Here is a 25,831-nt window from a genome sequence, read left to right as displayed (position 1 = left end):
TCTACCAATCTATCTCCATTTGGATTGGACCAAAGTGATTGTACATGTAAATTGAGGATATATGTGGAAGTCATGGCTTGCTTGATACACGAAGTAAATTTCCATGTATCGGCAGGCAGCATACAAATAAAATCTGATTGAATTTTGGCGGTCAGTCTGGTTCACAGATCATGTAGTTTGTAGAGCACCTGACTAGAGATTCAGGGGGGCGGGGTTTGACATCTGGTCTGATGCATTTTCTCCCATGAAGTATCTGTTACTGTACAGTGATAAAAATAAAATCCAGGTAACAAACATTGACAGGTGTGACATTAATTACTGGTATATTAGATACAGGTAACAAACATTGACAGGTGTGACATTAATTACAGGTATACTAGATACAGGTAACAAACATTGACAGGTGTGACATTAATTACAGGTATATACAGGTATATTAGATACAGGTAACAAACATTGACAGGTGTGACATTAATTACAGGTATATACAGGTATATTAGATACAGGTAACAAACATTGACAGGTGTGACATTAATTACAGGTATATTAGATACAGGTAACAAACATTGACAGGTGTGACATTAATTACAGGTATATACAGGTATATTAGATACAGGTAACAAACATTGACAGGTGTGACATTAATTACAGGTATATACTGGTATATTAGATACAGGTAACAAACATTGACAGGTGTGACATTAATTACTGGTATATTAGATACAGGTAACAAACATTGACAGGTGTGACATTAATTACAGGTATATACAGGTATATTAGATACAGGTAACAAACATTGACAGGTGTGACATTAATTACAGGTATATACAGGTATATTAGATACAGGTAACAAACATTGACAGGTGTACCATTAATTACAGGTATATTGGATACAGGCAACAAACATTGACAGGTGTGACATTAATTACAGGTATATACAGGTATATTAGATACAGGTAACAAACATTGACAGGTGTACCATTAATTACAGGTATATTAGATACAGGTAACAAACATTGACAGGTGTGACATTAATTACAGGTATATACCCGTATATTGGATACAGGGTACTTTTGATGGAAGGTACTTCGTAAAAATTACATCAGGACATACAATTTTTTTTTCTTTTATTGAAAATATGACTTGCACTTTGGTACAATATTGTACATGTAGGTATTGCAAGGGTATTAAAATGATACCCACAAGTGAACAAATGAATAAAAGGTACATGTGTAGGGCAAAGCTCATACAATTTTGTTTAAGTATGAATTTAAATGAAAGTTCAACGAGACAGATTTGTCTGATAAATAAGAAAGATACAATATATAACTATATAACACAGCTTTTTTTTGTTGTACTTTAATAACCGTGCCATTTTCTCCAAGGCCATGCAGCATCTTTGTAATTTAGTATCCATTTCAAGCTTTTGTTTCGACCAGCAAGGTCAATGCATGCTCGAATCTAGGGGGGAGATTTGCAAAGATAAAAAAAATTACAATATAACGATTTATAAGAAAAATGATTATATCCCGGGTTTGATTTTGTGAAAAGTTTCGACCAACCGACCCCCCCCCCCCCGACCCCCCCCCCCCCCCCCCCCCCCTGCGGAAAACATTTCTGGATCCGAGTCTGCAATGATTCCTTGTACTTTTACCTCATTCCATGAAAAGTGCTGTCCGAGAACGCAGAAAAGTCGCCACTAAATTTTCTAATACATGTAGTAACAATTGGACCATTTTCAGATCCAGGTGTTTTGGGTGATTCTGATGTTTTAGCTGGGATGTTGACAATCTCCCAAACATTTGAAGCAGAAAGTGACTCTGGTCCAAGCTGCAGTACTGCTGAATTTTTCTGTATTAATATTTCTTTCTGTTTCAAGCTGACTGAATATACTGAATGAATAGTAAATTTGGCCTGGTAAGAATATGGATGAGATCTGCTCACAAAGCCTATCCACTGCATCGTTAACTAATCAGAGTTATCCTTCTTGATCATGCATACGAGTTGGAAACAATGTTAATGTATACATACGACACAATTGTATACTTGCCAAAAAACCAGCTATACATACGGTATATGCATAAATAAAATTACATAATAATGAAAAGCATTGTAAACAAAGACTCGGAAGACAGGATTGTTGTTAATACCTGGAGTCGTTGCTAGATTTTGCTATGATAAAGTAAATGAATTCTACTGGATAATAACTATACATGGAGTATGATATCGTATAAAACAACCCTACTGCGTCATGTAAACAATGTGGATTTCCTTATAAATATCACAGTAATCCATTCATATACAGTTTTTGGATTAAAATTTCCTGGAATGTGAAGAAGACTAAGTATATGTTACATGTATCTAAAAATGTATAAACTTCTGAATCAAAAAATAAATTATAAATAAATACACAAGTACAAGAATATAAACAATTTAAACTCGAAAAACAGTCAACATTTTAACTGAAATCAAACATGACAAGCTGCAATATGTTACTGAGTTATCACAACTTCTGCATGTGTGTCTGTTCATTTTAATAATTATAATTTTAAAAAAAACACAGTTTTAAATATCATAATTTTTAAAAAAAACTTACATTATACAACAACTATTTAACCCCCACCCCCCCAATTATTATAGATTTTCCTTATTTTAAGGTAATCTTGAGAGTCCATGCCCACAAGCATGGCATTTTAGGAAGATTTATTTTTGGAAACATAATCTTTGTCCCTGTGGGAGCCTCAATATAGTAGAGTATGGCACCGGATCCTAGGAGCTGGACGCTGGAGATGTCAGTGACCATTACTGATCCCAGGACCAACTGGTCATCAAGCGGCCAAGTCAGGAAAAAGGCATAAACTGCCTTCTTGTTGGCCTTGGAAGTAGTATACCTGTAATAAAGGCATAGTAAGCAGAACCGCTGAAAAATCATCTGTCACCATGGTAACTTCCAGAGACTGACAATTCATAATATACATATCGTCAAATCTCGTTATCTCAATGCTAATGAACTGTTTAAATTACGAATAGTAATATTTTATGGTCTTTAATTATAAATCGGGATGATAAGAACTAGAGCAAAGCTCGTTGCAAAGCAACGAGAGGTCTTCCGTCGGAGCTGTGTGACATAAAAACCTTGAACTTGACCATATGTCCTTGGGTCAGGTCCTAATGCAGCCTCAATTAACATGAAAATCTGTTGTAAGTATGAAATCTAAATGTTTCTTCATTACAGCATATGGTCAGGACAGGGTTTGTATTTTCAAAAAAGTGAACTTGACAATATGAGCATGGGTCAAGGCCAGGACACTTTCTTTGATCATATGGAAACTTTTCTTTCAGTATTAATTAAAATTTGCCATTAGTTAGATCTATTAAGACTCTAATCAATTTTTAACTTTTAGACCTTTAGAAATGGTGCAAATGACCTTACATCAAGATTATTTATGTTATTGTCATTAATAATCTTTATGTGAAGATTGAGCTTACGGTGTATTTTTAAAAGTTGTGGTCTGGGCACATTTGCACGGATAGGCGGACTTGGTGATATCTTAAACTTTGTTTGCTGGAACTATAATTAGTGTTCGGTAATATTGCTATCTGTTCTTCCGGCTCGAAGAGACAGTCTCTTTTGTTAGATTGTCAGATATTAATGGGAAGGTTTTATGAAAAGTAGTGTTTTATGATGTGGATATCATAAAAAACGGACAATTTCCCAAAGTCAAAAATCCTATTTCGGGGGGGTGGGGTGGGGTAGGTTCCAACTTTTCTGTACACCAAAAAATTTGTTCTTTACATAACATTAGCGCATTTCACTACAAAAGTGGGGTGGGGTGGGGGGGGGGGGGGGGGGGGGGGGCAACAGGCCTTCCAATGACCATTTTCATAGTAAATTAACAGTAAAACGTTAGGTTTCCTGCCCCCCCCCCCCCCGGGTTTTACGTGCCTGGAAAGGGCATAACCGTAAATTAACGATCTGTATTGTATACTGTCAAGCATATGTTGGCAAAAATATTGGAGGGTGGGAACTGGAACTTCCTGTCCTTCCACCAATCATTTGAAAAATCCGATTTTATTAAAAACATAATTTTCTGTAAATCGTTGTGTTTGCAAATTACATTAAAACGGTAATGTTTTTGTGTGTACATGTATTGCCGCTGATCGCTGGTACACATGCGATGGCTCCGAACTCGGGCAATCGAGCCATGGATTACGTAATTGTAAACAAGAACAAACCCCGGTGTGTATGTAAAATGCTTGCAGTTAATGACTGAATGAAATGAGACTGATTCGATGTGGATTTCTGATGATTTTCTATACATGTTTAGAGTTGGTATAATCATGATAAGAACCCGTGATTTAAAAAATAAAGTTTATAAATTATTTGTTATGCTTACAAAAAGGATCCATTTTTTTCACTTTGTAGAGAATGCAGAAAGCTTGTGTATCAACTGGCTAAAGTAGAGTTAAATCACAGATTGCTTGTCCACATGTGATGAATCTCCAAAATTAAACACAATAAGACGCTTGAGATGTATATATATATTTGGGGCGCTCTTGCCTTTTTCATTTCACTTATAAAAACCGCATCTACTTGCACGCATGATTGTATTTAGATGAAATGAAATGAACTGACAAATAAATCCTTCTGTATGCAGACAATTATAAGTTAATAAAACTTAAAACTACTTCATTTTATTTAGTACGATTTTTTCTGACAATTAGAAACGTCACATACCCTTACCGTAAACTTATTGTGAGGAAAATGACAACCCGATAAATAATCAGGAAAATTGTGTAGGTTTTTTTAAATGTATGTATAACTTGACACAAATATTATGAGGTCCATTGATCACTAACTCGAAATGTTTGCAGTAGCATCTTTACAATTACTTTATAATTGAAATAAAACATAATATAATTGTTAATTAAGTATGATATAATGTAAAAGGATTCAAAATGATTTCAAACTTAATTTTCCAGTAATTGATGTGTTTATTTATGCGATGGACGAAAGCCGAGTTAGCTTCGATGTTTTTGTTTTGATTATGCAAGCTTGTCACTCTGGCCGCCTGCGAGCGAGGCGAGAGTTGGGTTACATAACTGTATAAACAACGCTGACCGTGAAGAATGTAAACAGCTTGCAGTTATTGACCATGATTTATTTTACGTTTGAACGTTTTATTTTTATGTATATTACTTATTTTAATTCTAATATGAAACAAATAAAAGATAATTTATCTCTCTCCTTTTGTTGTTTTTGAAGGTTTGTTTATGTTAAAACGAAAGAAAAAGAGAAATGTATCATTAAATAATTTGTATTTGAACCACAGAGCATGTTAAAAACCTTATTTAAAATGAATATTAGTATCTATTGTAGTCAGGTATGTTATTTTTAGCAAGTTTATTTCAGTTATACGCATGAAGAGTTCTCGCTCACTTGCCAAATGAAAATGGCTACTTGTTTACGGGTATAGCTTTTTACTCTAATATAACACAAGATTCGAACAAAATAACAATTTCATGAGATAAATAAGATGTTAAAGAACAACTTTTCCATCGGAAGCCATATCGAATTCTTTGCCGTTTTTGAGCTATAAAGCGAAAACTTTTAGGGGCCGTAGATCCCTAATTTAAGGGGCCAGCCCCTTTTTACTGGTGTCAAATAAAAGCTCTTGAAATTCTACACAACTTTTATTTTACATGTCTTAACAAAATATTTTTAGTTTAAAAGATACAAAGGAAATTATGTGCAAATTTTCGCTCTTTCAGGCGTCCTGATTTTTGACCCCTCTCTATCGCCATTTTAAATGGCGAAATCAAAAAACAAAATATGATGTGCACAACTACAATGCTTCTACTTTACCAATTCAGTGTTTTCTCTGCTCCAATTATTATAGTCTCGGAGCCTTTATCTGGAAACCAAAGCCCCTAAAATTTCACTAAAAGGGAAATAACTCGCAAGCGGAAGAGAATATCCAAAATGTTTAAAAGTATTTTGAAAGTCTTTAGTAAAATGTATTAAAGCTGAAAATTTGAGCAAAATCGGTTGAGGAATGAGCGAGATATGAAGCTTCAAAGTTAGCGTCTAGGAAAAAAAAAAAAAAAAGAATAATAAGAATAATCTTAACCAGCACAATAAGTAGGTCTTCCGTTGCTACGGAAGACCTTAATTATAATTGATAATCAATAGAAAAGCATTAAAATCAGCCGCCAGAGCTTACAAAAATTGAGACAATACATGGTCCTGCCCCGGAGTTCCAGGGATCATAGTTCGAACAAACTTTACTTTACATTACATGGGGATAGTTGCATATTGATTTGACAAACTGTAGTTTGTGGTTTTTATGGACATTATATGAATTTATAATTGTCGTCCCATTCTGACCCCAGGGTCAGGGTCTATATCTCTCTTTGTAAGAAAATTTTCAGGCAAGGTGTAACCTTTGGTTATTATAATCACTCCATCATATACATATTTTCACTTTGTCCTTATTTTACATCATCTCCCTTTGAAAGGAGGCAAGGTTTTTCTCTTAAAGAAGCTTGAATCCTCTTTGTAAAGTAATACATTGTGCCAAGTTTGGTTAAAATTGGTCTTGTGGTTCTCGAGAAGAAGTCGACCGTGTGAAAAGTTGAAATCAATGGCAGACAATGGATGACAGATAAAATTTTGATCAGAAGAGCCAAAAGCTCAGGCAAGCCAAATGAAGAATTGGGATAAGATTTCACAGTGAAATAGATTAAACTGTACTATACAATTAGTTAATTACCATATTTTAGGAGTGACTGAATCTTTCTGATGTATCCAAGGCTGGGTGGCATAAATTCCCTCTCCATTCACCTTCAGCCACGCCCCAAGCTGTCTGTATCTTTCCTCGTATATTGGGGCAAATGTTCCATATGGAGTAGGTCCCACATTAATTAGTATGTTCCCTCCAAAACTGCGATGAGAAAATTCTAATGTTACATGGTTACCTGTTTTGCAAATGTGTTGTAGTATAAGAGAGGACCAGGAATCGATGCCAGGGCCCCTGCATTATACCAGTCAGGAGCTCTAACCACTGAGCTACCCAGGGCCCCTGCATTATACCAGTCAGGTGCTCTAACCACTGAGCTATCCAGGCTGATACCCAAGGCCCATACTAACAACTACAGTGTTTACTAAAATATCTATGTAATAGAGAATTGAAATTACACATAACCATGGAGAATCTGTTTGGAATTAATGAATCCCGAGTAACAAATCACCTGATTGTAGAAATGACATCCTCCAGGAGTTCTTCTATTGAGAAGATGGCTGCCAGGTCTGTATCCTTTCTGAATCCCCAGGACACCCGGTCTATAGTCATGGCATTCTCCCATTTATGTGGCACAAGTTTACCTGGAACAAGAATCGTCACTGTTGAGGGCTATCTTCATGTTCCCACAAACATTAACAAGGATGATATGGAGCATCCATCCTCAATCATAGTAACCTCAACATATGAACTTTTGATCCAGATGTCTGTAAACGAGTGGAAGATTCTTGAAGGAACATAGCACTTCAAATATACAACCAACTCAAGACTTTAATGCAGGGTTTTCTCCTTTCCCAACCTCCATCTTTGTCACATGCATATGTCTGCCACATCAATGAATATAAATTGATTACTGGTACACAATTATGCATGTACAATTGTATATTCTGACAGCTGAAACAGGTAGTACTCTGACCAAGAAATCAATAGGTACATGTATTTTTTGACAGAACACTAAGCATGCAAAAACAGGTAACTACTATATCAAAGGCATGCTTTTTTCAGATCCGAAACATTGGACGCATAAGACCATTCATTAGTGAAGATGCCTGCAAGACTTTGGTCAGTTCGCTAGTGACTTCGCGTTTAGACTATGGAAACGCCCTTTTCTATGGTGTTAATTCTGACATAATGACAAAGTTACAGCGTGTGCAGAATTCAGCAGCACGGCTGATTACCAGAACTAAGAAAAATGAGCACATAACACCAGTTGTAGTGAAACTCCATTGGCTTCCAGTACATTTCAGGGTTCAGTACAAACTGTTAATGTACACATTTAAAGCTCTCCACGGTCTTGCACCTGTCTACCTTGAAGAACTGGTCAGTCCATACAATTCATCAAGGTCTTTACAATCCGAAAACACCATGCTTATTCCAACACCAAGAGTTAAGACTAAAACGTATGGCGACAGAAGGTTTGACAAAGCAACCGCCACACTCTGGAACTAGAAAACTGACACGGTCAGTAAGGGCCCCACCGAGGGTTATTAGAGGAAAGTGACATCTGTATTTGATATAGCAATGTTTGAGGCTGGTATATATGTTAGAATTAATAATATATAAAGATACATTGGAATGCCAATTTGTGAAAAAGGAATCATGAAGCATATTTATGACAGACTTATGCAATTTAAATTAATTCTGTTTGACACACACTCAAACATTATACAGAGTGCAACTAAATCCCACTGTAATAGGGGATTCAAAATGGATAACTGGTACAAAATATGGTAAATACTATTCGAAAAGGATTATGAATTTGACATATTGATGTCTTGGAAAAGGAAATTCTGACATCGGGGCTCTAAGCGTTTTCAAACACATTGTCATTTGATAAAAGTGTTCTACATTTTTAAAAATAGAGATTAATATGTCTTTACATACATAGGTGAGAAAGTTTCCATTATTCCTAGCCGAGACATACCATGTATGCGCAAAAAATTCATAAGCAAATATCAAAATACTCACGTAGAAAATGTGGACCTTACCGTCAACAAGCGCAGCGAAACACGCCATTTCAAGATTTTCGCCGACGAAAGCTCGGCAACAGTAATGAATAAGGTACACTCATTTTGTATCTATTTTGTGACTTTCTTTATTAAAAGGAGCAGTTCTCTAATGTGTAACATGCAATTACTACATAATTCAACAAGAGGTACTGTGAGCAATGCTCACTAAGAATACCCCCGCTTACCCTAATCTCCCAAAGGGTGTTGGCAATAGGTATAAACTACCTCTTTTCTGAGTGTAAAATTCGATGTCCAGTGCGTGTGACCTTTGACCTTTTGACCCCAAAATCGATAGGGAACATCTTCATCCCATGGGTAGTCCATATGTATGATATGGTGACTGTAGGTGGAAAGGATAACGTTTTAGAGCCCGGCAATCATATTGCTACTTCGATGTCCAGTGCGCGTGACCTTTGACCTTTTGACCCCAAAATCGATAGGGAACATCTTCATCTCATAGGTAGTCCATATGTATGATATGGTGACTGTAAGTGGAAAGGATAACGCTTTAGAGCCCGGAAACCATATTGCTACTTCGATGTCCAGTGCGCTTGACCTTTGACCTTTTGACCCCAAAATCGATAGGGAACATCTTCATCCCATGGGTAGTCCATATATATGATATGGTGACGGTAGGTGGAAAGGATAACGCTTTAGAGCCCGGAAACCATTGCGTCTACAGACAGACGGACGGATAGACAGATGGACAACCCGATTCCAGTAAACCCCCCCCCCACAACTTGTTGCGGGGGGTATAATAACTTGAAGCATGAAGCAGTTTCACTTTGCAACCGGATATAAGAAATTTTATTTCGTATTCCGATCCCGATCGAAAGTTGTTGACTGGGAACATAGACATACATGTAACATCAAGCATTTTTTATATCACATTAAAAAAAAAAACAAATATATACACATACACAATGTTGTAGAGTTATTTCTTGTAAATTTTCTATATATCAATACAATGCATATCATAATTCAAATTGAATTATCTCCCTTAGACAGTGGTAAAATAAATACTGTCATAATAAGAAAGATGATGACATTCAAACAGACAGACAAAGTGACATGACCCCAAAATCTGTAGGTGTCTTCCTCTTATTGTAAAGTATTTCTGTACAAAATTTGAAAACTGTACAATGAAAACTGTTTGAGTTATTGTGTCACAAAGAAAGTGTTAATAATAACAAAGATCATGCCGTACAGACAGACAGACAAAGTGAAATGACCCCAAAATCTATAGGCTTCTTCCTCTTATTGTACATTATTTCTGTACAAAATTTGAAAACTGTACAATAAAAACTGTTTGAGTTATCGTGTCACAAAGAAAGTGTTGACGGACAGACGGACGGACAATGTGATTACTATAGGGCTTCCCGCATTTCATGCGGGGCCCTAATAACCTTCCAAGTTACATCCGCAACGAAAATTCTTTCGAACTTTTCAAGAAAAATTTAAAAACTTACTTCTTCAGACTTGCTTATCACGATTTTATGTAAGCCATTTCCAGTGACAGTATTAATATTAATTCTTTTTTATGAAACCTTTTTGTATGTATTTTCTGTAGTTTAATCATGATTTTGTGTAAGACAGTGCTAGAATTCATATTCTTTTAATGAAACGAATATTTTTTTTCTTTCACTGTTTTAGATATGTTCAATTTTTATTTGTAGTTTATTGTTGTTATGTAAAGCGCTTAGAGTAATTTTTTTTATTATATAATGCGCTATATAAATACTGTAAATAATAATAATAACATGTATCATCCCCTCGCTATTTGTGTAGCACGTATGAACTTAAAATCTGGAATGGTACTCTCTATATAAGATGTTCACAACATGGTTTCCAAATTGTGCATGCACAAACAAGCAAGTTTTAGTTTTGAGACTGTTTAACACTCTCTCTACTGTATCGGTCAATAAGACCGATAGTGCGTAAAAACAGGACTACACAAAAGGAGTGTCTCTAAATCTTTGAACCCACAGACATAAGATACATGATTTATTTATCGTATTTTTCAATTCTCTTTTTTTACTATGTAAAATTCAATTAAGTAAATAAAAATATTAAATTAAAAAAAAAAATTTTAAGTGAACTTTGTCTTCATTTAACTATGACGTAACGTTTTGTTGCAAGGTCATTTTCCCCTTCGATATGATTTTTTTTATATCCCCTATAAATGCAGCATATATTCTCTCCTTTCAAAATATATAAAATTATTTTCTTTGCCATAGCAATGTTATAAGAAAATAGAAGTTTCTTTCACATGTACGTTTTCTTGCGATTTTATTCTAAATGTTTAAATAGATCGACATTTTTCCTATATTTTTATTGTATAAACATATTCAACCTTAATTCAGACAAGACCACATCTTGTTACTCTGACTACACCAATGTAAACCTGTCATGTAGTTATCACAGAATCTGAGGGTACCAAAAGAGATATGTGTAATATGCTTTATGGAACTCTTCATATCCCAGAGTTACAAATGGTGTACAGAACAGCAATTACTGTGTCATTGTGGCTGATACAATCCCTGTTTTCTGAAGAAAAGTATTTTTATTGTAGCTTATTGTTATAGCAGTTTACCTGGATTATACCTATCCTCACACGTCCAGTATCCACCATGGCGACACTTAGTGTCATTCCCCCATCGGTCATTGGTCACAATGGTGTCCTTCACTGGACTGAAGTTTTAATGACCAATTCAGTAAATCAAAGGCAACAAAAAGTATGCAATGAAGACTGGCAATGCTTTTACATGTATGTTTTAAAATGGATTAGCTGATATCAAGATGCACATACTAAAATACAAAACTTTATTTCTTTGTCTTCTGAATCACAGTGGACATCATACAGGACTAATTTCACTAGGTCTCAAAGAGATCTTTTGATTGGCTATTGGGTAAATTTGAAAACTGCATGTCAGATGCATTAAACAAAAAACTCTATAAAAACTGAGGAGATCAACAAAAGAAAAAGAGGCCCGTGGGCCACATCGCTCACCTGAGTCACCTTGGCCCATATCTAAAGATTTTTCCTACATGTTCGCATGTAAAACATTGATCTCTATTGTGTCCCCTGGGGCCATGATTTTTACAAACCTGAATCTGCACTATGTCTAGAAGCCTTCATGTAAATGTAAACTTCTTTGGCCCAATGTTTCTTGAGAAGATTTTTTTAGAGATTTTCTCTATATATTAGTAGGTAAATCTTTGATCCCCTATTGTGGCCCCATCCTAACCCTGAGGGCCATGATTTTAACAAACTTGAATCTGCACTATGTCAGGAAGCTTTCAAGTGAATCTCAGCCCAGTATTTCTAGAGAAGATTGATTATTGTTTAAGATGCCTCTTAAGAATATTTCACTCACATGGAGATGTCACCACTGCTAGTGAAGGGCTGCAAAATTTAGGTCTATACTTTGTGGTTATGGCCTTTGAGCAGGGAGGGATCTTTATCATGCCACACCTGCTGTGACACGGTACCTCAGATTTGGCGGTCTCATCCGATGGAACACACCCCCCCCCCCCCCCCCCCCATTTAGTCGCCTTCTACGACAAGCAAGGGGTACTGAGGACCTATTCTAACCCAGATCCCCACAGGATCTCTTGAGAAGATTTTTAAAAAATTTCCCTATATATTTGTATGTTACACTTTGATTCCCTATTGTGGCCCCATCCTATCCCCAGGGGTCATGATTTTAACAAACTTGAATCTACACTATGTCAGGAAGCTTTTATGTAACTTTCAGCTCCTCTGGCCCAGTGGTTCTTGAGAAGAAGATTTTTGAATGACCCCACCCTAATTTGGCATTTTTGTGATTATCTACCCTTTCAATTGGGGGCATGGCCCTTCATTTGATCAAACTTAAAAGCCACCAATCCAAGGATGCTTGTGCCAAGTTTGGTTAAAATTGTCCGAGTGGTTCTGGAGAAGATGAAAATGTGAAAAGTTTATGCCAACAGGCAACGGACAAATTTTGATCAGAAAAGCTCACTTGAGCCTTTGGCTCAGGTGAGCTAAAAATGGTATTCACGACAGAGATGCATCACTAAAACTTGTACTGAATATGCTCTGCAATCCAGACAATGATAATCTAGTCATTGTTAAGCTATCTCTGCGGTGATTATTACCTTTCATTATAGATCCAGGCCACAATGTCTGTTGCATTCCAATAGGAACTGTTGAAGAGCCACACAGCATCGGCCCAGAACAGTTCCGGTTTGTAGGTGTTGATTATCTCGTAGACTTCTGGAATTGCTTTGGCCTGAATTAAATTGACAGACTTCTATTTAAACCAATATATACTGGTATTTCACATTGTTCATACAAATGATATCAAGCACTTTCTGACTCTCTGTGAATTAAGGTAGCTCCACCATCATGTGACTTGTCAATATTACTGGTTAAAGTAGATCGAAAAACTATTTCCACTTAAAATAGATTAATTTCATCAATAACCAAAGAAAATGTATATGTTACCACCTTCTTAAAGCTATCAGACATACACTGTACATAAACAGAAGTATATGTCAACATCAGAAAATCAAACATTTTCAATTAACAGTAAATGTCTAATGAGTGTATCAATTCAGAAAAGCTTTGGTGCTCCTCTTTTATGGTTAGTAATAAGATACAGAAAAACCAGTTAAAATGACAAAATTTTAATATCAACAGCTTCAACAACAAAAATTGCTACTCTAAATATGTACATGTAAATGAACTGTGGATATTGTTAGGGAAATCATTATATTATAATAGACATTATAAAATACCAGCATAGGAGTTATTGCCCTTGATAACATTTTTAAATATTGATAATTATAATCTATATTAATCTAGAGAAAATACAAACTTTCATAGCATCAAATTGTTAACAATTTTTTTTATTATACCCTGTGAATATAATTACTTCAAAAGATATATTTCTATCATGCACAAAGTTTAATTATATAAGGAGTTTCAGTTTGCAAAATCCCGTGACATCACACAAGGGTGGAGAAACCTTAACATGTTATAAATACTATTACACTTTATTTTTATTAGCTCAATTTTGATTTCATAAAAATTGCAGTAGTTAAGAAATCAATTTTTTCAAAGTTCTATTAATTTTCAAGAGAACATTTGCCCCTCATGACCTCGCTGTTGTACAAACTCAATAAAATTCAATGCGCATATTTACTATTGCACATTTCTTCACATTTCATAAATGCAATGTTTGAGGATAAAATTTAAAAACAGAATAATTCATGGTATAATTTATGTCCTAATGTTTAAGGAATGCCTTCTTTTAGCTGTTGCCTTCGTTTGTTATTTTTAGTCGTTAATGCTGATTTACCGGTCGTAATATAAGTTTCACTTGCAATGTATTAGTGAAGCGATTAAAATGGATATTTATGACTGTTAAATCAACATTAATAGCCACAAATAACAACAGAGAAGAAAGTCATTCCCATTCTATAGAAAATATTACATGCTAAAATCCATATCATAATATGCCATATCAGCCCATGGGTTGATATAGGGCCCTATGCGAGAGCTTTTTGGGTGACATATGTCTTTTAGTCCTATCTAGTCAATGTACATACAAGACTAAACCAAATTCTGTCAGACCAAAAACCCAAACTAAGCAAACAGTATCTTATGATAACAGAAACCATATGAATAATGAAACTCAGAGACCCGTTCTACAAAACAAAACAACTTTTAAAAGACAAAGTAGCAAGTCTTAAATTGTATTACACAGTTATAAGTTTAAATGAATGAATTAAAACGTGTCTGAGACTTCATTTTCAGCATTATGTTTTACTATTTTACATTGGAGTAAAGGATCTTACAATAAACAAGAAAATTCCAGTATGTAAAGTTGGTCGTAAGTCATGAGTTCTTTTGTAAAACACACCCCAGAACCATTCATTCTGGTCCTGACCAGAGTATAGACCTCAGGCATTTTAAATCAGTCAAGTCCGACGCCTTTCACAAAAACAGATATTACTTTACTCTTGTGACCATAGAGGAATATGAAATTAATGCTGACGTAAAAGTCCGAAACGTCAAGTTGTTAGCCATTCAAAATACAGAATACACACAAGCTGCATTAGAATGAACGTTTTTGTTCCATATTTAAGAAACTATTCTAAAAGTTTGATATGTATGTCATACTGAACACAAGTTAAAAATTTCATTCTAAATGCATTTTCCTTTTATTTCATTACTAGAAATTGGTAAAGCATTCTTAAACATTTTTTTTTCATGCTTTATTTTTAGACATTTACAATTACATCTACATAGATGATCTCACACACAAAATCACACACATGCATACAATATCTTCCATACAAAAACTTTCTACATGAACTAGTATTTGACAGCTAGGCATAATTTAACGGTATTGAAAATATACATATCAACAAAATGATACTAAAAGTAATGATAACAAATATAACCTATAAAGCTTTGGTTTTTCATCACTTGTTATAAACAATATCATACATTCTTAAACATTTACCTTTGGGAAAAACTGTGTTTTGTAGTTATTTTCCCGGTCCTTAAGATAAAGGGGATGAAACCACTCCAGCATGGCATGATATACTCCGAACTTCACTCCTGTTCCCTGCAGGGCTGTCTTCAAACCCCCTACAATGAATATAAAATCATTATTAAAATATGTCTTTACTGATTTTAAATTTAACTTGCTCACATTGTATTTCAGCTACAGAATAACAAAACAGAATGGCATTGTCTACGGTTATTCACCTAATTAAAAGTCATGAAAGTAATACAGGGTGTGAAAAAATTCCACAACCAATCCTCTCACGAGACGAGTAAGATATAAATACCACTCGTCCCTATAGTGGTTTTACTTGTCCCATATTATCATACTCTAAAAAAGAAAGACAGTACATGGACTGTGTTTTAGTGCTTTACTTTTATCATTAATTAGATATTCATGTACTCTGTTATGAATAAAATTGACAGTTTGAGTCAATAATTTGTGTCAATGTAAAGGTGAAACTGCACTATTCACAGTAGGACATTGATTGGCATTTAATTAAATATTTCTATTCTATTTTTGTATTTTAGAAAACTGTTACCAACAAGATCCTGTTTTGGTCCCACATCGACAGAATTCCAGTTAAAGGAGTGATTAGAGGGATACATAGTGAAACCTTCACAGTGTTTTGTTGTCAGAACCACATATCTGAAAAATATACCACACATAATGTATATATAGTAAAGAAAAATTAGAATGCCGAAAATAACTCAACTGGTTTCATCTACAATTTTCAAGACATATTCAAGATATATAATATAATATATATATATAATATATCTTGTATTGTGATTTGAATGTTATGCCCATTTGTAGGGAGCACCAAATTAATATAAACTCAATTATTTGAAGATACATGTATCATCAATTCATTTGATGTGCGCAACAATTTAATTAAAGATCTCTTCCAATAATTAATGATATCTTCAATTCTGAATGATGATAGCATTGATTCTTCAGTTGAATTGATGCGCGCTTTAATTGAATTAATGATCTCTTCAAACGAATTAATGATATCAACAATTGAATTGATGTGCACTACAATTCAATTGAAGAGAGCAATAATTGATATAATGCGTGCATTAAATCAATTGATGAGAGCAATAATTGAATTGATGCATGCATTAATTCATTTAATGAGAGCAATAATTTATTTAATGCGTGCATTAATTCAATCATTGCTCTCTTCCATTGAATTAATGATATCTTTAATTCATTTGAAGAGAGCAATAATTCTTTTAGAGAGAGCAACTATATAATTAAGATATCTTCAATTCAACATATCCACAATTGAATTAATGATATTTTTAATTGAGTTGTTGCTCTCTTTAAAAGAATTGATGCACGCATTAATTCCTTATACAAAAGCATTGTAAATAATTAAAGATATCTTCAATTGAATTAAAGAGATCATTAAATTATTTATATTGAGCTCTAAATTAATTATTGCAAGCAATATTTCTACAAAATTGATGCTCTCGTCAATTGAATTGAAGACAGCAATATTTGAATTAATGTACGCATCAAATCTATTATTGCTCAGAGTCTCATTAATTCAATAGATGCATGCATTAACACTGATTAATTCAACTGATGAGATCAATAATTGAATTGAAGTGTGCATTAATTCATTTGATGAGAGCAATAATATGATTTAATGTGCACAGTATGATATGATTGAAGATATCTTCAATTATTTGAGTTTATGTTAATTGGGTGCTCCATACATTTGGGCCCTAATTTGGAATAAATAACTCATAGCATATCTATCTATACACACACACTGGGATATGTGTGACTTATGACTATGTAATTAATGTGATATGATTCTGATATAACTGGCAATATTTAACTGTGCACTTACTTCGCTCCCGATGCAACGATGATATCTCTCCGGGTGCCTGGAATCTGTGCAATACCCCCAAAAAAGTGCTATACCCAGAAAAAAGTACACTATACACAATACTGCGATAATATACACAGGATATCCTCTTAGATGGGTTGAGAAATGGTTATCTGGAAAAAATGGTACACTGAATTGGTACCGTTACCGTTATACAGCCAATTCATAGAAAAATCCAATACATCCGGCGCCATTTGCCGGCGCCATTGCTTGTGACGTATTATAAGGTATACCACGCCCGATCAAATTAAAGACGATGATGTAGTTTAAATGATGGTGGGTTGTTCTAAGTTTATAAATTCAAATATATGTATATTTTTTTTATTTTTTAATGTAAGTTGATGCCCCATCACCTGTCATTTTGTCACCAAAATGAATTCAATGGATTTTTAATTTTTTTTTTTTTATTAAATATCATGAATTTAACACCAGTATTTAATTATTTCAAACACTTTTTAATCTCAAAATCAGGCATGAGTATGTAATTTAAGTGATTAAATAATTTTCTTGCAAGACAAAATTTCTTCCTTACAAATTGTTTACACTATAAGCTATGTATATTGCTTATTTACCGGGTGGGGGGGGGGGGATACATGAAATACTAATTGTAGACAGGATTTAAATTAACAACCAGATATATTAGATAAGTTAACCCAACTGTTTCAGAAACAGCTGAAAATGATATTGTTGCTTGAATACATATAAAACTGCAATCAAATCAGTATAATTATAGTTTAGTACGTACATTATGCAAGTATAAAAAAATATGCACATGCAGGCTCCTTTAACGTAGTATCTGTTTTCTCTTTTTTAATTGTTTTATTAGTACATACCTATTCCATTTAGAAATTCAATGAGAATTTTTAAAAGAAATGGTTGCCATAACTGGAAATTAACATATATTTATCCATTGATATGTAAACATAATATACAGTATTAGGTCATAAGTAAGTTCCCAAAGAAAATGTCCACTATGTATTTAATACAAAACCATATACTTTTAAACAATTTTTCTGACCGCATTTTTTCATCCATTTTGATGAAATAAAAAGCACTGATCTCAGAAGTATTCACAGTAGCATATAATAATTTAAGAATAAATATATGATAATATATTGTAAAGATATGACGATTTTAACACGAATCTTAATTTGAGAGTATATACTATTTATACAAGTATGTGTAATTTGGGGGGGGGGGTGTAAGAGAAGATTTTGAAAAAAAGATAGATTTGCATTAAATATATAGAGAAAATTCTCTTTGTGAACTTACTTATGGCCAACTACTGTAGTAAGGAATACCGTTATGTACAGAAATGAAACTTACGTTACAAGCCAGAGCAGGTATTTTATATTTCATTATCAGTTATATATAAAAGGTACACATAACAACAGATTTTTTTATGAAGTTCGATAGCATGAATGAGTTAAAAAATGATAAGTTCTATTGTGTGTTTTTGAAGTTGGTAAATCGCAGAGCTCAGATAAGGTGCGTATCAGCGTAAATACTCATTAAATTTTACCAAATACGCATTTAAGTTGAAAATCATGCGTATAATTACTCATTAGCGAATGTAAATACGCTTTACACTCCCAAAGTAATGCTTATTAGTCCGTGTATTTGTGATACATGTAGTATGATATAAATATGAATTATCTATTCATATGAATTGAGGTTAGCCCAGGGCTTGATCATACATGATATTTAGCGCTATGAAATACATTTGGATGACAATCACAATTTTGAAAAATTGGAAGAGTTAACTCAAAACACTATTATATATTCCTAATTGTTATACTTTCTTTCTTAAAGAGTTAGTGTGCAGTCGAAAGCACAGGGAAAAAAATCCTTGTATTATCGATCGTGGACGAATGATATACAAAATTAGATCATAATCATGTGACTTGAATGTCTGACATATTCAAATTCAATGCATCAATGATAAATATCAAATTTCAAATGACAATGAATAGTTTTAAATTAAAGAACTACAAAGGATTTTCTCCGTAAATAGCTGGAGCGGCCTTTTAGTAGAAACTTTAAGTTCAAGTTTAACGGAAGAAGTATCGTTTATCTGGTGACATCTTCTGTGCTGTGCAAAAGAGCAACGATAATCAGTAAATTAAAAAAATACACATTTGAATTTTTCTGAAAAGCAAAATACTCATTGATTTGAAAATCAGGGGGTAAATACTCTTTGTGATAAAAAATTAACTGGAGCTCTGTAAATGTGTATCTTATAAAGTCATGTCGCCGATCCATAGGTTTCATTTTTAAAAGAGAATATAGCCTTTGATTTATCCAAATTTTAATATTGTGTTCTCTAAGCGTATGGATAAGAATGAAACGTACGGTATTTCATGTTTTGAAAAAACGAGTTTTTCAATGCAATATATGCCTGGTGAAAATAGTATAATACATGAAACATGAAATACTGTACGTTTCATTCATCTTGAGTATTTGTAATCGAATATAAAAATTTATGAAATGTCCTTAACCTTTGTTTAAGCAACAATGCATTGTTCGAAACCTGCGTTACTGACTAGCATACGTTACCAAATCATACAACATTGTGTTAAAAATTTGTCTAACTTTGCACAAAGTATATGACCGCGTGGTTTTGAAGTTCTTTATGTTTAAGATTCTAATGAAATCAGAAACAATGCAGAAATTAGTAATTGGATACAAGTTTGACGAGATCACTGATTTTGAAATCTGGTGATGTAAAGAAATTTAACATAGATATGCCAATTTTTAGACGATATCGTTCCCATTTCTGAAATTGTAGATGATGATTCTGACTACATATAATTACGACATTATGGGGGGATGCACCTTATATATTGTAACGTACATTTCTTATATCATAAACTACTCAATTGTATTGAAGATCGAACTTTACATTCCGTCAATCATGATACATTATTTCCACTGTCAGAGAATGATAGTGTCAAATATTCCAAACATTAATATATATTGTTTGTAACATACACGTACGTCTGTTAGCAATGCTAGATTGAAGGAACGTGAAATGTTGTATGAAATATCAGTTGTAAATGATGGTTTTCCTATTACATATGATGTTTCAATGTGGTCCTATCAAATCCTTTACAAATACGATTTATAGCTTGAGAATTGTGAATAAAGACGATAGAGCATTTATATAAAAAATTATCCACCATTTTTTCTGCTTGTCAAGATGTTTTGAGAAGCCAATAAACTTTCAATTTGTGATTCCGACCCCCTTTCCTTTGAAAAACGATGATACCCCCTGGTCAACGGATGATACCCCCTGGTCAACGGATATTTATTGTTAAGGCAATACTAGTTATACTTGATGATTATGATAGCCCCATATAGACAATTTCATCTCTATTCATATTTGCAGAAAATGTCACTCAACAGAGCGGAAAGTCGACACATACACACACACACATATATACCAAAATTAAGTATGGAAAATGAGTTTTGCAAACGTGAAATGTACGTTATGTGTGCGTTATCTGTTTTGGAACCCCATAAGTGCAGACACTTAAGGTTTCTACAATGTGTATGAATTCCTTTATGTCTGAGTTTATAATGTTTGACAACAATATCTTAACACGGTTTCCATTGATGTTTTCAATATTCTGGCAGCCTAATTTCGTATCAGACATTATACGTATTGATAGAGACACTAATGCAATATCACCTTTCAAAAATGAATACATGATCTCAGCGAAGCGTACATTGTGTTAATTTACTTGGTATTGAGGGTGCTTATGTTTGACATTGTGTAAAAAATGAAATGCATTATAATTACATGCATATAATTATATTTGTCTTGTCTTTTCTGCAAACATTTAGCAATATGAATAACTATAGAAGGATAGTTTTGGAATTCTTTAATTGTTTTTTCAGAATAAAGATTTGTGTACATTAACTGAGAATCTATCTCTCTCTCTCTCTCTCTCTCTCTCTCTCTCTCTCTCTCTCTCTCTCTCTCTCTCTCTCTATATATATATATATATATCAGCATAAAAAGAGTTCTGAGTTTTAGCTAAACACTATGTATTATATATATATATATATATATATATATATATATATATATATATATATATATATATAATTCTGCTTTATCCAACGATGAGAATTTCATGCCATCTCATGAAGGCCATAATGCTGATCCCTTTATTTGTGTATGGATCAGTCATTAAAACCTTTTTTTCTTTAAGCATGAGATGGTTGAACTGTAAGATGCGAATTGTAAGTGACTGCTCAAAGAAAAAATATATGCATCAAAGTATAAAATTCCGCTGAAAATCTGTATAATGTTATTTAGATTACGGACAGAAAGTCACAAAATCCGTAGGACAAAAAGTCACAATGATGACTTTTGATTAGATGGGAGAGATAGGATAAAAAGTCACAATGATGACTTTTGATTAGATAGGATAAAAAGTCACGGGACAAAACCTCACTGCACTAAAAGTCACAAAAATGCTCTCTAAAGCTGTTGTTCAGACACCAGACAACAAGAAACAAGCCAGCTTTGTGATATCACAGTTGTTTTCAATGAATTATATAGTTAAATTTAATGCTGAGAAGTGATTGATTTCATTTATCATATTTTTAATCCCAATAAAGGTCATTAATTATTGAAAGTAAATGATACAACTTGACTCTTTGAAGACACCCTATTGTGTATACACAGCTACCAACACATGACCCCCATATCCTGTTACTGTAGCCTGTTTAACACCCCTTTGTGTATACACAACTACTGACAGAAGACCCTGTTTATTGAAACCCTATATAAACCTCCAATGACACCTCAGGCATTTGGTATTTTGCTATTTGTATACATGAAATATGTATGATTTGATGAGAAATATAAATTTCTTTGTGCTATATGGAATATAGTCAAATGTATATTAATGAGGGAAAAAAAGAAGAAATAATGATACATAAATAAGTCAGTGATTTCAATGCATTGCTCTATAATAAAATGGTTTTTTAATAAGCAAACAATTTACCATTTTATAACCACCATCATATTTATACAAATCAGGAGTTAGCCATAAGAAAAATATGAATTTTTGAATCATTCATAGTTTCCATATGTTTCCAGCTCTAGCCACGTGGAGGCCTCCTTTCTGTAGAGTCATAATTTCTTTTTTTGAAATGAAAAATTTATAGCCAAAGGACCAAAACCATGAAGAGTAGAACATACAAAAAAAATATATCAAAAATAAATAAATTTTGTGATACTAACATTAACCAATTTCAGTTGTTAATAATTTGTTTTTCTACTGTGTGAAATAAAATTAGTGAAGCGTAATAACCAAAACCATAAAGAATGTGGTGGACAACAATGTAAATTACACAAAAAAATCTATGGTATTTCATGAACATAATACAATTTTTCTGTTTGTAAAAAAGAAAGTATTAAAGTCAAAGGACCAAAGCCATAAAAATGCACAAGATAAAAAAATGTAAATACTATATTTGTACAATAACATTATCATAGAATTACAAACATTTAATGAAACAATTGAATTTCTTCCTAACCTACACAAGACCAAGCTGTATTCACTGGACACACCCGTCTGGCGGGGGAGGAATAAGCCTGAAAGTAACCCTACTCTAAAAGTTCTAACCTACATAATATCAAGCTGTATTCACTGGACACACCCGTCTGACGGGGGAGGAATAAGCCTGAAAGTAACCCTACTCTAAGTTCTAACCTACATAATATCAAGCTGTATTCACTGGACACACCCGTCTGGGGGGGGGGGGGGGGGGGGGGGATAAGCCTGAAAGTAACCCTACTCTAAGTTCTCAAAATTTACTACATTATAATTTTAAAAAATGAATAATCCAATTAAAACCACCACCTGTAAATGTAAAACTAAAGATGTTTTAAATTTTTGTCTCTTATATTCTTGATAGTTTGGTTTCCTTTGGTTTCAATATTTTTTATTTAACATAAGCAAAAAATAAATTATAAATGGATTTCTTGTTTATAAATGTAAATTTACAGATGTTTCATGTGTTTTAAATTTTTGTATGTTGTGTTCTTCATGATTTTGGTCCTTTGGCTTTAAATTTTTCATTTCAAAAAAAAGAAATTATGGCTCTACAGAAAGGAGGCCTCCACATGGCTAGAGCTGGGAACATATGGAAACTATGAATGTTTAAATAAACTTCAAATTCATGTTTTCCTTATGGCTAACTTCCTTATTTATATTAGTGTGTATGTGTGTGTATTTGTCTTGCAAGAAAATTATTTAATCACTTAAATTACATACTCATGCCTGCCTTTGAGATTAAAAAGTGTTTGAAATAATTAAATACTGGTGTTAAATTCATGATATTTAATAAAAAAAAAATTAAAATTCCATTGAATTCATTTTGGTGACAAAATGACAGGTGATGGGGCATCAACTTATATTAAAAAATAAAAAAATATATACATATATTTGAATTTATAAACTTAGAACAACCCACCATCATTTAAACTACATCATCGTCTTTAATTTGATCGGGCGTGGTATACCTTATAATACGTCACAAGCAATGGCGCCGGCAAATGGCGCCGGATGTATTGGATTTTTCTATGAATTGGCTGTATAACGGTAACGGTACCAATTCAGTGTACCATTTTTTCCAGATAACCATTTCTCAACCCATCTAAGAGGATATCCTGTGTATATTATCGCAGTATTGTGTATAGTGTACTTTTTTCTGGGTATAGCACTTTTTTGGGGGTATTGCACAGATTCCAGGCACCGTATCTCTCCATTTGTTTGGGTCATAGAACTCTGCACGGAATTTTGGGGCAAAGTCTGCGTAAGTAAACCCGGGCGGGTAAAACTTCTTCATGTAGCTCGTCACATCTGGCAATGGAGTCGGGCCCTTCCACCACCACCAGAACCACTCGTCGTGTACCCCGGGGACAGAATAAACACCCCAGTTTATAAAGACTCCAATCTTAGCATCATCATACCACGCAGGAATCGGGCGGGTGTCCAGCGACTTCCAGTTTGCTTCATATTTGATACAGTTGGTGACATCGGTTACAATGCAAGCGATTATGAAGCAAAGAATGGACCTGTGCAGCATTTCGTCTTCTAGTGTCTAAAGTAGACGAGGTCATGAGGTGGCGTAGATCATATAATGATTACTGCATTGTTTTTGTGTACATATAAATATTTTACGCAATTTCCGGAAAGTGTATTACATTAAGTCGTACTAACTTATATTCCAAAATACGATCGAAATATAAACTATTACCGTAGGTACTTAAAATTGAATTTTAAAAAATTTATAGATTATTTACTTAATAAAGCACTAATTTAATACTGATGTAATAATATTCCGATAACCTAAGTACTGTAGTAAATGATAACCACCATGCACCAGTGGCGGATCCAGACAGAAAGGGGGTGGGGGTGGAGAGGAAGGGAGGTGGTGCGACCATGTTTGGAGTTTGGACTCTCCATCCCTGACAGAAAGAGGGCTGTGATCACCCAAAATAACTCAAACATATTGAGAGAGAGGGGGGGGGGGGATTGTTACTTTTTAGTTTGATAAGAGCGCAAAATGGTATTGAAAAATACATGCAGATACAGCCGAGTTTACAAATTAGTAATTTTAGCCGGAGAAGTTGACTTCACAACAACTGACAAGCAAAACAAAATAAAATTACGAAAAACACCAATGAAACCCAATTTTGTCAACTTTTCGAATTTGTATTCCCTTGCGGAAAAATCATTCATGAATTGATTAATGTAAGTTTTCTAACGATGCACATCAAATTTAATGTAAGCTGAAATAAATTCTAATCGAAGCGCGACTGATTTCCCACATGCTTTATGAAGGCTTGGACAGAAACGAGGGGGATAGGAAAGACCAAATATAAATACCCCCTCGTTTCCACGGAAACTATATTCCGTCCATCTCTAAATTCATGGTGTTCTCGTTTTCTGTTAAGCATGTCCCACCTTTGTATTGTATGTTTGTGGTTCTTTTTTGCTTTGTGTCGGTCAGATCTTTAACCAGCTGATGTGCCCGTTTGCTGTTATTCTTCTCCAGGCAGTCGTCAATGTTTTCACACTGCTCTTCGGTCCAGTTTTCTTTTGTCCTTTTCTTGCCTTTCTTGATTAATTGCTCTGCATTGCGCTATTCCATCTGTATCCTTGTTGTTCTTTTTTGTTCTTGAGCTCTCTCCAGTTGTCGCACATATCAAGTACGTCAGCTATGACCCAATACTTCTTAACTGGGTGTTATTTGCCAAGGACCTCGTTGGCTGTGTCAGTCATTGTTGTGTTGAAGGACCTCGTTGGCTGTGTCAGTCATTGTTGTGTTGAAGGACCTCGTTGGCTGTGTCAGTCATTGTTGTGTTGAAGGTGTCGGTCAACACATCCATATCCTTGTCTGAGTATAAGACGGAGAGCGTTGCAAACTTCCCTGCTATTTTTGCCTGAAAGATATCCTTAACCCCAGGGTCCTTCAGCCTTTTGGGATCAAATCTGATTCTTGTGTGGCCTTGTTTTTCTTCAAACGTTCTTCAGA

The 25,831-nt window shown here is 34.0% G+C and overlaps 1 protein-coding gene and 1 long non-coding RNA gene across 2 annotated transcripts; one reads left to right on the top strand and one right to left on the bottom strand.

Moving 5' to 3' along the window:
- Positions 1 to 316: 316 nt before the first annotated feature.
- On the top strand, positions 317 to 1,508 carry LOC125653944 (uncharacterized). Its single transcript, XR_008796570.1, has 5 exons — positions 317 to 421; positions 492 to 651; positions 772 to 863; positions 914 to 1,006; positions 1,067 to 1,508. It is a non-coding gene; the product is annotated as an uncharacterized LOC125653944 (long non-coding RNA).
- A 246-nt stretch (positions 1,509 to 1,754) lies between these two features.
- LOC125653929 (plasma alpha-L-fucosidase-like) lies at positions 1,755 to 24,478 on the bottom strand. Its single transcript, XM_056143150.1, has 9 exons — positions 24,058 to 24,478; positions 17,234 to 17,264; positions 15,911 to 16,017; positions 15,325 to 15,452; positions 12,950 to 13,083; positions 11,403 to 11,500; positions 7,252 to 7,384; positions 6,774 to 6,944; positions 1,755 to 2,891 (listed from the first exon to the last, which is right to left on the bottom strand). Exons 1-9 carry the CDS (start codon positions 24,377 to 24,379, stop codon positions 2,648 to 2,650), a joined length of 1,368 nt encoding a protein of 455 aa, XP_055999125.1. The 5' UTR covers positions 24,380 to 24,478; the 3' UTR covers positions 1,755 to 2,647.
- Positions 24,479 to 25,831: the final 1,353 nt, after the last annotated feature.

Source organism: Ostrea edulis, chromosome 7 (genome assembly GCF_947568905.1).
Source record: "Ostrea edulis chromosome 7, xbOstEdul1.1, whole genome shotgun sequence".
Classification (NCBI taxonomy): Eukaryota; Metazoa; Mollusca; class Bivalvia; order Ostreida; family Ostreidae; genus Ostrea; species Ostrea edulis.
This window is presented reverse-complemented; position numbering and strand designations above follow the sequence as displayed.